At 40.1% G+C, this 12162-nt stretch overlaps 1 protein-coding gene across 1 annotated transcript in view; it reads right to left on the bottom strand.

Moving 5' to 3' along the window:
- Positions 1–12162, bottom strand: part of TEP1 (telomerase associated protein 1) — a 95027-nt gene that overhangs the window by 47187 nt on the left and 35678 nt on the right. Inside the window, exons 22-30 of the mRNA XM_073554754.1 lie at positions 11041–11154; positions 10833–10950; positions 10549–10752; positions 10239–10402; positions 5667–5820; positions 3323–3502; positions 615–707; positions 388–520; positions 157–310 (exon numbers count right to left, since the gene is read on the bottom strand). Of these exons, the coding sequence (XP_073410855.1) occupies positions 157–310; positions 388–520; positions 615–707; positions 3323–3502; positions 5667–5820; positions 10239–10402; positions 10549–10752; positions 10833–10950; positions 11041–11154 (1314 nt within the window). The remainder of the gene's footprint in view (positions 1–156; positions 311–387; positions 521–614; positions 708–3322; positions 3503–5666; positions 5821–10238; positions 10403–10548; positions 10753–10832; positions 10951–11040; positions 11155–12162) is intronic.

Consider the following 12162-nt stretch of genomic DNA (forward strand, 5'->3'; position numbering starts at 1 on the left):
TATCTGAAGCTGCCATGCTCGGATAAGGAGAGCGGATGGCCAGTCCGTGCACTGCGGTTAAATCTCTGTCCAATTTATACATTTGCTTAAACACAAGAGCTAGCAGGTCCACTAGAAAGGAAGTGTTTGGACAGAACAGAGCTTCAATGGTCTCACCTTCTAAGTCCCCCGAGAAGCAGGGAAAATGTGGCCATGGGAAGATTGTCCGTAGAAGTGGCTGCCGCCAGCATTTCTGTCCAGTTGGTTGTGTAGATAGACCTAACCTGCTGCAGAGAACTCAAGATCCTGAGCAAATCTCTCTCCAAAAGTCCTGAAAGAGAATACAGATTACTGTTAGCACCAATTGCTAACTTATTTACATATACTCCAAAAAGGCTCCCCTCATACCTTTTCGTGAAATGCAAATGGAAGTCAAAGCGACAGTGACGGTGTCTGCGCCATGTTCTTCTTCTAAGGTACTTAGTCTCTTCTGAAGTAATTGTGGAAGGGTGGCTGGTAACTTCTGTATGTCCTTGGAGAGCTGCACAAGTAATCGGAGGGGTAAGAATGGATAATGTTATTACCTTACCACGAAATATATGCTGGGGAGGGATGTGTATGGGGTGGAAACGGACCTTCTCAAAGATGGCGTTCGCTCGCAGCTCCTCACAGGCAAGAGTTAGATACAGAGGGTCACGTGTCCCCTTCTTGGTCATCAAGAGACGCATCTGCATGAAATCATGGAAAAACAAGTATTGGTGGGGGAACATTCATGACAGTCAATGAGTTTCAGTGAATTACCACTGCAGGCTAGCTACAAAAACATAACTAAAAGATCAAGATTAATTCACCACTGTAAATTAAATTCTCTTATGAAATAGAATATAGAACCAATCAACACTAACTGGGGGTTAACCACATATAATTAAAAGGCACTAACCACTTCACAGATCCGCCCAGCATCTCCCTGCCAGAACGTTAGAAGTAAATTAGCCAATAAACATTAAAATTATTGGATCTTTTTGTCACACATGCTCAGCAGTTCTCTGGCTAAAATGGGATCCCAAGTAGACCCCTCTATCATAGCATATTTCTCCTCTGCTCTTAACAGGTTATTACAAGTACCATACTTTACTTTTTATGTGTTTTATTATTTAAAGAGGATCTGTCACCAGATTTCACACTATAAACAGTACACATTTATTAAGAAATGTCTTACACCTGTTGAGGCTGGTGTATTTATTTTCAAAATCCATGGCGGTTGCACTATATAATCTCTTTATGAATGTTTAGCTAAATATTCACCCTCCTAGTATGAATTGACAGCTCCTCAGTGTCCCTCCTCTCTGCTGCTGCAACCTCACACCGTTCACTATAAGCTGCAGCTGTCAGTAATGATCAGTGTGTGGAGATTGAATACACATGGATCAATTAAATATTTCATTTTATAGCTGGACTTTTAAAATCCTCACCTTAACACCAGGATTATACAGTCATGCTAACGCAGATTTTCAAAGTAAATACACCAGTCTCATCAGCTCTACTGAAGACTATGGTCTTTAGTAATTAAAAAAAAAAAAGTTTACACTGTGAAATCCGGTGACAGATCCATTATAATATTGCTTTCGGTTTTACAGTCGCTTTCAAAGTTGTGTGTATGGCCCTAGTTAATTGACAAGAGTTTCACTGGTAGGGCTCACTGACATGTGCGTAGAACACGGCCGATGTTATATATCTAATGTTTTATCGCATAGCACTCAGCACAATATTATATAATGGGGCAGTGCTGATCTGTGATTATGCCGAGTCGGCACGAGAAAACACTGTGGGTGCATCTGATGGTCGGCTCATGCGCACTCATACAAGTCTGTGGTGTGTGTAAAACATGGGACTGCACTCGGATTTCATACACGCACAAAAACAATGGAGAAGATGGAGAAATTAAATTCTCCGTCTTCTCCACACCTGTGCTGCAATTCTCTCATGCGAGAGAATCGGATCATACACAGGTGCCACTTGGATCAAACTCTGACCTGATAACAAGAGATCAGTAGAATCTTGAACAAATGCAAAACAAAACAAATAAGTAAAAAAGATTTCAAAATGATTAACAATTTGTGTTTATGTAGAAACTAGAGCATTCCTTAAAAGGGAATGTGTTATCCCCCCAAAAAAATTCTACAATTGCAAAATATGTAACATAATAATGCCTAATAATACTGAAAGTGCAGTACCATTTTGTTGGTGACTGCAGTGAGTATGAAAAAACGCAATCTAGGCATTTTGATTATTTTTTTTGTTAATTTATTTTAAATTTTGACAGACCATAATTTTGCAGATGCAGCAATACCATCTATTTTACTTTTTTAATATATTTCTAAAGAAGCATTCCTGTTATTTATTCCCTTACCTGTGTAAAATTGAATGTATTGTAGTGTAAAGGCACTGCTATACTCACCGACTGCTGTCTCCACCCTGCTCCCTGCGCCGCTCCTGTCTTCTTCTCAGTCATGTAACGGCGATTCCACCCAACTATGGTCTATGTGTGACCCAGAAGTCACTATTGCAGTGTAAGCCTATGGAGCGTCTGAACCCGGTAAAAGCGACTTCCCGCTCACACAGAGACGACACTCAGTGTAGTGTAAGTAATATCTGTATACTCTCTTTTGTGTCCCCCTTGCCCAGGAGCTGTGGTGTGATCAGACCATGTCCCTGTACGGTCAGACACAGCCAATACAAAGTACACAGCAGGGACACATTTATAAGATTATCTCAGCACAGGGACATTTTATTTAACACATCCAATTGTGGAACTTAATTTTAATCAATAGTTCTTGGAATAATAATAACTTTAGTTTGTGGGAAAATCCTTTTATGTGAGCTGTCTGGCCCAGATCACTGCCACTCAAAGCTTCTGCTCTCTAGTGTGTGTTTGCCTGTTTCCTGTGCTGCGAGTTCTGATCTACTGCTGCTGACCTTTGGACCGTGTTCTGACTATATGTTTGTTTTGCCCCTTTTCATAGAGCTACTATTTATCTGGTATTCTGACCCCGGACTTACACCTTTGTCTCTTCCCTTAGTTTACTACGTGCTCTCTTGATACTGTCCCCGGAACGTCTGACTAATCTGCCTCACAGCCTGTCCGAGAGTAGTGACTGGCATCACAAGTAAATTGTATTTTGTTTTAAACATAAATGCTTATAGAATTATTCAGAAAAATTAAGAATAGTGACTCATTCCCATTAAAGGGTACATAGAGAGCTGATCTTCTTAAGAAGGAGGACATTATACAGACAAAACACTACATATGGACACTCGAAGAATGTGAGCACCAACATCTGACCTGATTATTAAAAGCAGATTCTTCCAGCTTTTTTCCATACACCGCAAGCTTTCCTCTGACCAGCTCGGCCCGCTCACTGGGTTCCAGTCTGCCCAGCGGAATGAGAGTGATGGCCTTACGCTTGCTTAAAGTGCTACACAAAGAGGATCCCTCCGTTACACTCAGAACCAGGTTTATTCTCTGCAGAAACAAAATACAACTTGTTACCAACAACTATAATCCACTTTATAATATAAGATATTTCACCATTTTTGCAACCTTATTTTTAGTCTGAAATCATTTAAAGGGAATCTGTCACTCCATTTTAGCCCTATCAGCTGCCGGCACCGCCATCAGGGGCTTATCTACAGCATTCTGTAATGCTGTAGATAAGCCCCCGATGTAACCTGGTCCGATGGGTGTCGCGGTCCGCTCCGGCACCTCCCATCTTCTAGCGATGAAGTCCTCCTTCTTACTTCTGCCGAGGCAGACCGGACCGAGACACCCATCGGACCAGACCGGACGCCCGGGTGAATATAATCTAACTCGTTTTTCTTATCTTTCAGGTTACATCGGGGGCCTATCTACAGAATTACAGAATGTTGTAAGGATAATAAAAAATAGAGCTTCAGAATTGTGTGCACACAGCTACCTCGAGGGAAAATTGAGAACATTACGTGCTGCCATGTAGTCCTCTATATTTTCATGAGTTCTGTATAACTCTGCACTCATCAGTGATAGGCAGTTTTACGCCTACGCATAGTGTACTACATTTAAAAATGCAACATGCTGCCCAGTAAGTGACATATCGCTGCAATCAGGGTCTCTGCCCCTAAGTCATGCTGCTCTCAAATGTGGTAGCAAAAACTCAGTGGCAGACTCCCTTTAAGAATTATAATGTCCGTTTCTGTTTACAGCACAATGAAAAAAAGCAAAACAAAAAACACAAAAGAACAATTGCAGAATTTTTTGTATGATTTTTTTTCAGTACATTGAATGGTAAAATAATAGTGTAATTGAAAACTGTAATTCATTGCGTAAAAAAATAAATCCTCAAGTGACTGAAAAATAAAAGAGTTATGGCTTTTGGAAGAAGGGGATGAAAAAAACAAAATCGTAAAAACAGAAATTCGATCAGTCAGGAACAGGATAATCACACAGATAGTGATTTCCACTCTTTTAGGCATGGAAGAAATTATACAGCATTATTAAGCAATGATCTTGGAACTCTGCCATCCAGGCCATTTTTGCCCAGTCTCTTTCTTATGGTGGAGTCGTGAACATTGACTGAGGCAAGTGAGGCCTGCAGTTCTTTGGATCTTGTTGTGGGGTCTTTTGTGACCTCTTGGATGAGTCGTCACTAGAATCTTGGAGTAATTTTGGTCGGCCAGCCACTCCTGGGACGGCTCACCATTGTTCCATGCTTTTGCCATTTGTGGATAATGGCTCTCACTGTGGTTCACTGGAGTCATAAAGCCATTTCTAAAGCTTTGGAACCTTTGCCAGACTGATAGATCTCAAGTTCTTTGTTTCTCATTTGTTCCAGAATTTCTTTGGATCGCGGTATGATGTCTAGCTTTCGAGGTTCTTTTGGTCTACTTTACTTTGTCAGTCAAATTCTATTTAAGTGATTTCTTGATTGAGAACAGGTGTCGCAATAATCAGGCCTGGGTGAGGCTAGGGAATTTGTTTTGTGATAAACCACAGTTAATTTATGGTTTAAGGGAAGGGGAGGAGGAACAACTTTTTCACACAGGGCCCTGTGAATTTGGATTTATTTTTATCTTAATAATAAAGACCTTCATTTACAAATTGCATTTTGTGGTTACTTGTGTTATCTTTGTATAATATTTAAATTTGTTTGGTGATCTGAAACATTTCAATGTGACAAACATGGAAAAGAATGGGAAATCAGGAAGGGGGCAAATACTTTTTCACACAACTGTATCTGTGAAATCAGCACTGGATTAACTAGTTATAATCTGTTTATCAGCCTCCCAACTCTGCTCCTCTTCCCTCCAGAGATTATATGTAACATGGAACTTTACTGATCTGGCGCCCATCTTGTCGTGAAAAACGTGGATTTGTGAATTTTTGGGGTTTTTTTTCAGAATGAATGAAGAGTTTGGAGAGCATGGGAGGAGTGGAATAAGTGGCTCATGAGTGGAGAAAAAAAGCAAACTTCTCTAATAACATATGACAACATTTCTTATAGCCACATGTACGAATAAGTTATGCAGTTTCTTGAAAGTATAATTCCATTTTAATAACAGATAATATATATTTATTAAAGCTGGAGCATTTCACTAACTGCTTCACAAGTTGTCATTTTTGTCATTTTAGTAACTAGAGGTAAGATTACTACCTGAGGAAGGAGATCCGGGATCCAGTCAGAAGTCAGGGCCCCAGCATATCCACACAGGACATCGGCCCCATCAATGAGTAGTGTTAATGTGTCATTCCTTTTTAAAGAGCGGGAAATTAAAAGTAGTAGAACTTGAAACTCGGCTAAGGCGTCCCTGTAGCAGGATAATAAAAGTTTTCCATTTAGTGATGAGGTATTTGCTTTTTAAAGAAAATCAGACATCTGTACACCATATATATATATAGTCATGGCCGAAAGTGTTGGCACCCTTGAAATTGTTCCACATAATGAAGTATATCTCCCAGAAAATTATTGTAATTACACATCTTTTGTTATACACATTTTTATTTCCTTTGTGTGTATTGGAACAACACAAAACAATAGAGGAAAAAGACAAAGTGGACAACATTTCACACAAAACCTCAAAAATGGGCAGGACAAAATTGGCATTTTCTCAAAATGAGGGTAAACAACTTTATTTCAAGCATGGGATGCTCGTTCAACCTCACCTGTGGCAAGTAATAGGTGTGAGCAATATGAAAATCACATCTGAGAGCAGATAAAAAGGGGAGAAGTTGATTCAATCTTTGCATTGTATGTCTGTGTGTGCCACACTAAGCATGGAGAACAGAAAGAGAAGAACTGTCTAAGGACTTGAGAACCAAAATAGTTGAAAAATATCAATAATCTCATAGTTACAAATCCATCTTTAGAGACCTTGATCTTCTTTTGTCCACAATACGCAACTAAATCAAGAAGTTTACAACCCATGTCACTGTAGCTTATCTCCCTGGATGTAGACAGAAGAGAACAATTGATGAAAGGTTGCAATGCAGGATAGTCCGGATGGAGGATAAGCAGCCCCAAACAAGATGTAAAGAAAGTCAAGCTGTCCTGCAGGCTCAGGGTGTATCAGTGTCAGCGCAAACTATACGTCAACATTTGAATGAAATTAAACACTATGGCAGGAGATCCAGGAAGACCCCACTGCTGACATAGAGACATTAAAAAGTATGTGGCTGCATTCGTCTGTTGGCTGCATTGAGGCTATCCAAAGTTTGTTGAAATAAAGTATTAAAAAAAATCTTTACTGATATAAATTGTCCAATTGAGAACAAAAGAGTTCACCAGTGGTCAACAAAAATCAAAGTCATCAACCAATTGAGGGCTGCATTTCAGATTACCTCAAAATTCAAAGAAAAAGTGTAAACTATAGGTGGATCCAATTTGCCTGAAGTTTATCATGACAATTGATCATGTGAATCAGTAGTGTGTATGGTCACCACTGGCCTGCATGCTCCTCATGTGATGGCAGATGGTATAATGGCGGTTGAGGAATCTCCTCCCAGACCTGGATCAGGGCATCAGTGAGTTCCTTGACATTCTTTGGCACCATTTTGGTCATCACATGCACGAATACATAATCTCTGAGAAGTTTTCAACTAGATTCAAGTGTAAGGAATATGAGAGCCAGTCAATGAATACCATCAATGCTTTCATGATCCAGGAACTACACACTCTTGACAATATGATGCATTGTCTAACAATGACCCAGAAGATTTCATCTCAGTGCTTAAAAGAACGTAGGGTACTGTAGGCTAGCAAGTAGAGGTTTGTGCAACCCTTCAAGAATATACTACCCCAGACCATCACAGACACATTACTAGCCATGCTGGATAATGTTGTGGGCAGCCTAACTTTCACCATGGCATCTCCAGGACGTTTCACGTCTGTCACATATACTCAGTGGGAACCAGTTCTCACCTATGAAAAAAATTGTCAGCCAATGGCATAAGCAAGTTCTTGTGTTCCTTGGCAGTCAAGTTGCACAGTGCTGAGATGGTGCCCAAGTCCCACTACAGGATGCAGCGGTTTCTTTAAGTTTGGTCAGAAACATGCACACCAGTAGTCCACTTGCATTCATGCTCTGGCAGTGCTCCTCCCAGTCCTCATACATTGAAACAGATACTGAAATATTGGTCCTGCTGCTGGTCAGATGTCCCGATATCCGCTCCGTGCTCTTGGGACTGGGTTGAGAGACACAGCAAACCTTCTTACAATGACACATAAGTGTGCCATCCTGGAGGAGCTGAACTAACTATACAATCTGAATGAGTTGGAGGTACCACTTCATCCATAAAAAAGAAAATGGCACTCAGCTCCACTCCCTAAAGCATTAAGCAGACAATGGAAAAACTAGGTTTAAGAAGGTAACAGTCATGGTGGTGCTCTGTAACTTATTGAGGTACGGCAATCATCAAAAAGTATAACATAATCTTCCTTTATTTAGAAAGGTGAATATCATTGGGAGAGTGTATGATACGGTGCAATCAAACATGCTTTCTGTGACCCACGAAATGGCCGTTGCCCGGATTGATACCCTGTAATACACTATCTCCCATGAATATGCACTTTTATAAATAAAGGAAAATACTTTACATAGTTTGGCGAGTGTCGTATTTCCTTCTATCCCTTTCAGTTGCAGCTTCATGCTCCCAATAGAGATGACAACTAACAAAGTGCAAAAAGTAAAGAAGAATCAGTCAGGAAGGTTAAGGAGAGGGTAACTGTGGCCACCAGCTACAATACATTTCCTTTTGGGGCTTGTCTTGCTTTTTTCTCTCCAGTACTCCTACTGTCAGTTTCAATTTTCACCAAAGCAGATGAAACTGACTCTCAATCACTTCTGCTTCCAAACAGCACAGACTTGTATCCTTGACGTTTAGTTGAGTTTGGGTTAATAATGTGATGTGCAAATGTTCCCTTAATTTTTTGAGCAGGGTGTATAACCCATGACACTGAATGCTATTTTTCTGATTCCAAATTTAGAATGACTTTCAAAATATGCATTCTCCATGTGAGCTATGTGCTAATCTGGGGTTTGTTAGGAACTTGCATGGGAGGAGAGTGAAAATTCCCATGGGAGATTAGCGCTGGCTTTTCATGTTTAGTTTCAGTCTTAGAAGAAAACTTACACAGCATCTGGCACCAAAGTGCTGGATATAATAATTCTAGAATCACCTGATACATATTCCGAACTAGTTTACTTGCATTTGTGTGTTTCAATAATGAATGCTTTTGTATGTGCGATCATTTGTTTTCTCTACATTTCCTACAATGTTTATGACAATTGGAAGGCCTGAATACCCAAGGGAGTGTAATGATTTTTATGTCAGTTGTGAGGGGTTCACACACTCAGCTGTTTCACAAGGTAGACACAGGAACAGTTCTGGCAGAAGATCACCTACTGGTTTATTATGGACAGCATAAACCTTGGCAGGGTTCAGCAAAATAAACAGAGCATTTCTGGCATAACGGTAAAACAAACAAAGACACAGTCCATAAAATTCCTTTCCCTGCAGGATTCCCCTGCAGGTAACCCACACAGTCCTCAGCTCCTCCTTGAGCTATGTGGGAGTTCCTGCTCTCCCAAGATACAACAACAGCCTGACTCTCATATCCAGGTATTTAACAACCCATGTGATGATCATATGACTTTGGCATCACACAGGTCCTGTCAGGACTCTGCAGGTGGAGATATGGTGGACCTTCTCCCACCCACTCTATGAATGTCCACTAAAACCAGCCCATAACATAGCTTTCAATTAATCCTCTCAGCACATAGTGTCCTGGAGGCAAAACATTCTGTTTCTACATCACTGACTGCAGTATGCGCAGTGACACGTATCTCAATTCATACACTGTGCCAGTGACTGTCACACAGTATAAAAGGTGCAACCAACAAATGAGCGAATTTTCATCTGTCATTTGACCGCTGCACGTGTTTACACTGGACAACAATTGCAAACAATCCTTTGTATAAATGAAAGTTCAGGAGACCCTGTAAAAGCAATTATCGATAGAAGATTTTTAGGCATACATTTCAATACACGGTATGTATTTAAATATGCAAGTAATGGCCTGGCTGTACGGGCTCTTGTCCCCCAATAAAAAGGATGACTTTTGTAAAGATTAGATGTGCCAGTCATGAGAAATCTAGCATCTAGCAAAAGTGAATTGGGGGCATGTCAAGCAACAAACAGGGTAGCATGGAGGCTCAGTGGTTAACACTGCAGCCTTGCAGCGCTGGGGTCCTGGATTCAAATCCCACCAAGGACAACATCTGCAAGGAGTATGCATGTTCTCCCCATGTTTGTGTGGGTTTCCTCCGGGTACTCAGGTTTTCTCCCACACTCCAAAGACATACGGATAGGGAATCTAAATTGTCAGCCTCAAAGGTGATAGCGACAATGATGTATGTGGAGCTCTGCAGAATATGATGGTGCTATACAAGCAAAGCATAATAAATAACCAGATGACTAAGTCCACTTTCAGCCGGATTTGCATATTTCTTTTTCCCCTTTCTCACAAATGACACACTAGATCTCTACAATAAACATATTTTTACTTGGAGCTATGGCTTATATAGCAATACCATTTCTTCCATATGAAAAACGTGCTAACAAGATCTCTTTCAGTACCAGCTCCAACAAAAACACTTCTTCCATCATCGAAGATTTCACACGTTTCTAATGTTGCCTAGATAAACGCCAAATGTATAGAAACACAAACCTGTATGAGTTGAGGCTCTTGTTTTCTCTTTGCAGACGTTTATTCAGTTGCTTGCAAAAACGTTTTATCATGGTCTCTACATCTTTTGATCTTTGAGTTGCCCCCGTAAAATGATAGATCACTGATGCCGCACTTGCAAGTGTCAGTTGTGCTACAAGGTCTGCCTGCAATTGATATACAAGAGAAGGTGTTGGTTATAAGAACACTATACGTGGAACCCTTATCACATTCTCCAATGTCATATTCAATATTCACCCTGTGATCACACAATAAATCCCACAAGTATTCAACAGTATGTGACAAAAATTACCATAAAGACAGTTTTTCCTTGGCTCGGCTGTCCAGTCACCAAAAACACTCTTCCCGATAATGGAGATGCTCGCCTCTTCTCAAGAATCTGAGCACACACTTGTGTAATTTGTTTGTTTCTAGCAAAAGAATGTCGCTCTTGCCATTCTTGAAAGCCTTCCTGGGTTAGCTGATCTTCATCATCGTCAGATTCATTTGACTCTTCCTAGGAGAAATGAGCATTGATCTATAAATGATGCAGAAGACATATATACAAATATATGATGAAATATCATTTGCACATACCCCAAGATAATCATGCTCAATCACTTGCCAAACATCATGTAAAACTCTAGCTCCAAAGTCCTCAAGTGCAGACATTTGTGGCTTCCCATCATTTTCACCGCCCCACTGACAGGAGTACCTACAGAAGAAGAAACAAGAACCAGTAGCTTGTAAGCAGGAAGCACCATAAAGCAACGTTCAAGGTACCTACCATGGGCTGGAAACTTACACATAACTTCTCACACCGGGATGTTTGACAACTCTGTTCTTGAGGTCCAACATACGTTTTTCAGCTTCTTTAGATTCAGAAGCAAAATCTGGAAGCCAATGGCTGGGTACAGACCTGAATGGCAAAATAGATACAGAGAATATGGAAAATATGTACAAAAAACCTCTGAAAGGGAAATGAGATCTATCAAATTTCAACTCAGCTTCTAAATGGTACAACAATAAAAATGCTGTGTTTCATTAACATGATTAAAGCAATAATCCCTACCAAAACTGTGTGATCTTACTGTATACTGTGATCCCTATTCAAAGCAAGATCAAAACTCCCTATATCACATTAAGATCTCCTCCTAGAGGAGGAAGACCTGTGAAGACTCAGACGTCAAGGTTAGATTTCAGAAAGGCTGATTTTAAGGGATTCAGAAAGAGAATTGGAGGGATCCAATGGCTGGATATCCTTAAAGACAAAAATGTCCAGGAAGGATGGGAAATCTTGAAAAATGAAATTCTCAAAGCACAATTGTTAACAATTCCGAAAAGAGGGAAGAATAGGAAGCATTTAAGGAAGCCAGGATGGATGAACACAGAACTTAAGCACATGCTAAAAAGGAAGAAAAAAATGTTTATAAAATGGAAAGAGGGAGGCATATCTAAAGAAGAATATAATGCTGTCTGTAGAACCTGCAGGGCACAAATCAGATTATCTAAAGCTGACAATGAATTGAGGCTTGCAAGAGATGTCAAAAGCAATAATAAAGGATTTTGGGGATATGTCAAAAGTAAAAGAAAAGTCAAAGATGCTATAGGATTTTTACAGGATGAAAATGATGAAATGGTAAGACAGGATGTTGAGAAGGCAGAACTTTTAAATTCCTATTTTGCATCTGTTTTCTCTCAGAAAGGAAATGTGACATCAACTGTTCTTCACTGTCCTATTAAGGGTATAGAAGAATCCAGGATATCTATAAACAGAAAGATAGTGAGGAAACACTTAGCTAACCTAAATGAATTCAAGTCTCCAGGTCCAGATGAATTACACCCCAGAGTACTGAAGGAGATAGCAGAAGAAATTTTTGAACCCCTCTCCATAATATTTGAAAAGTCTTGGAGAACAGGAGAAGTC

The sequence above is a fragment of the Dendrobates tinctorius genome, unplaced genomic scaffold, assembly GCF_039654945.1.
Source record: "Dendrobates tinctorius isolate UK_male_01 unplaced genomic scaffold, ASM3965494v1 ptg000213l, whole genome shotgun sequence".
Taxonomy (NCBI): domain Eukaryota; kingdom Metazoa; phylum Chordata; class Amphibia; order Anura; family Dendrobatidae; genus Dendrobates; species Dendrobates tinctorius.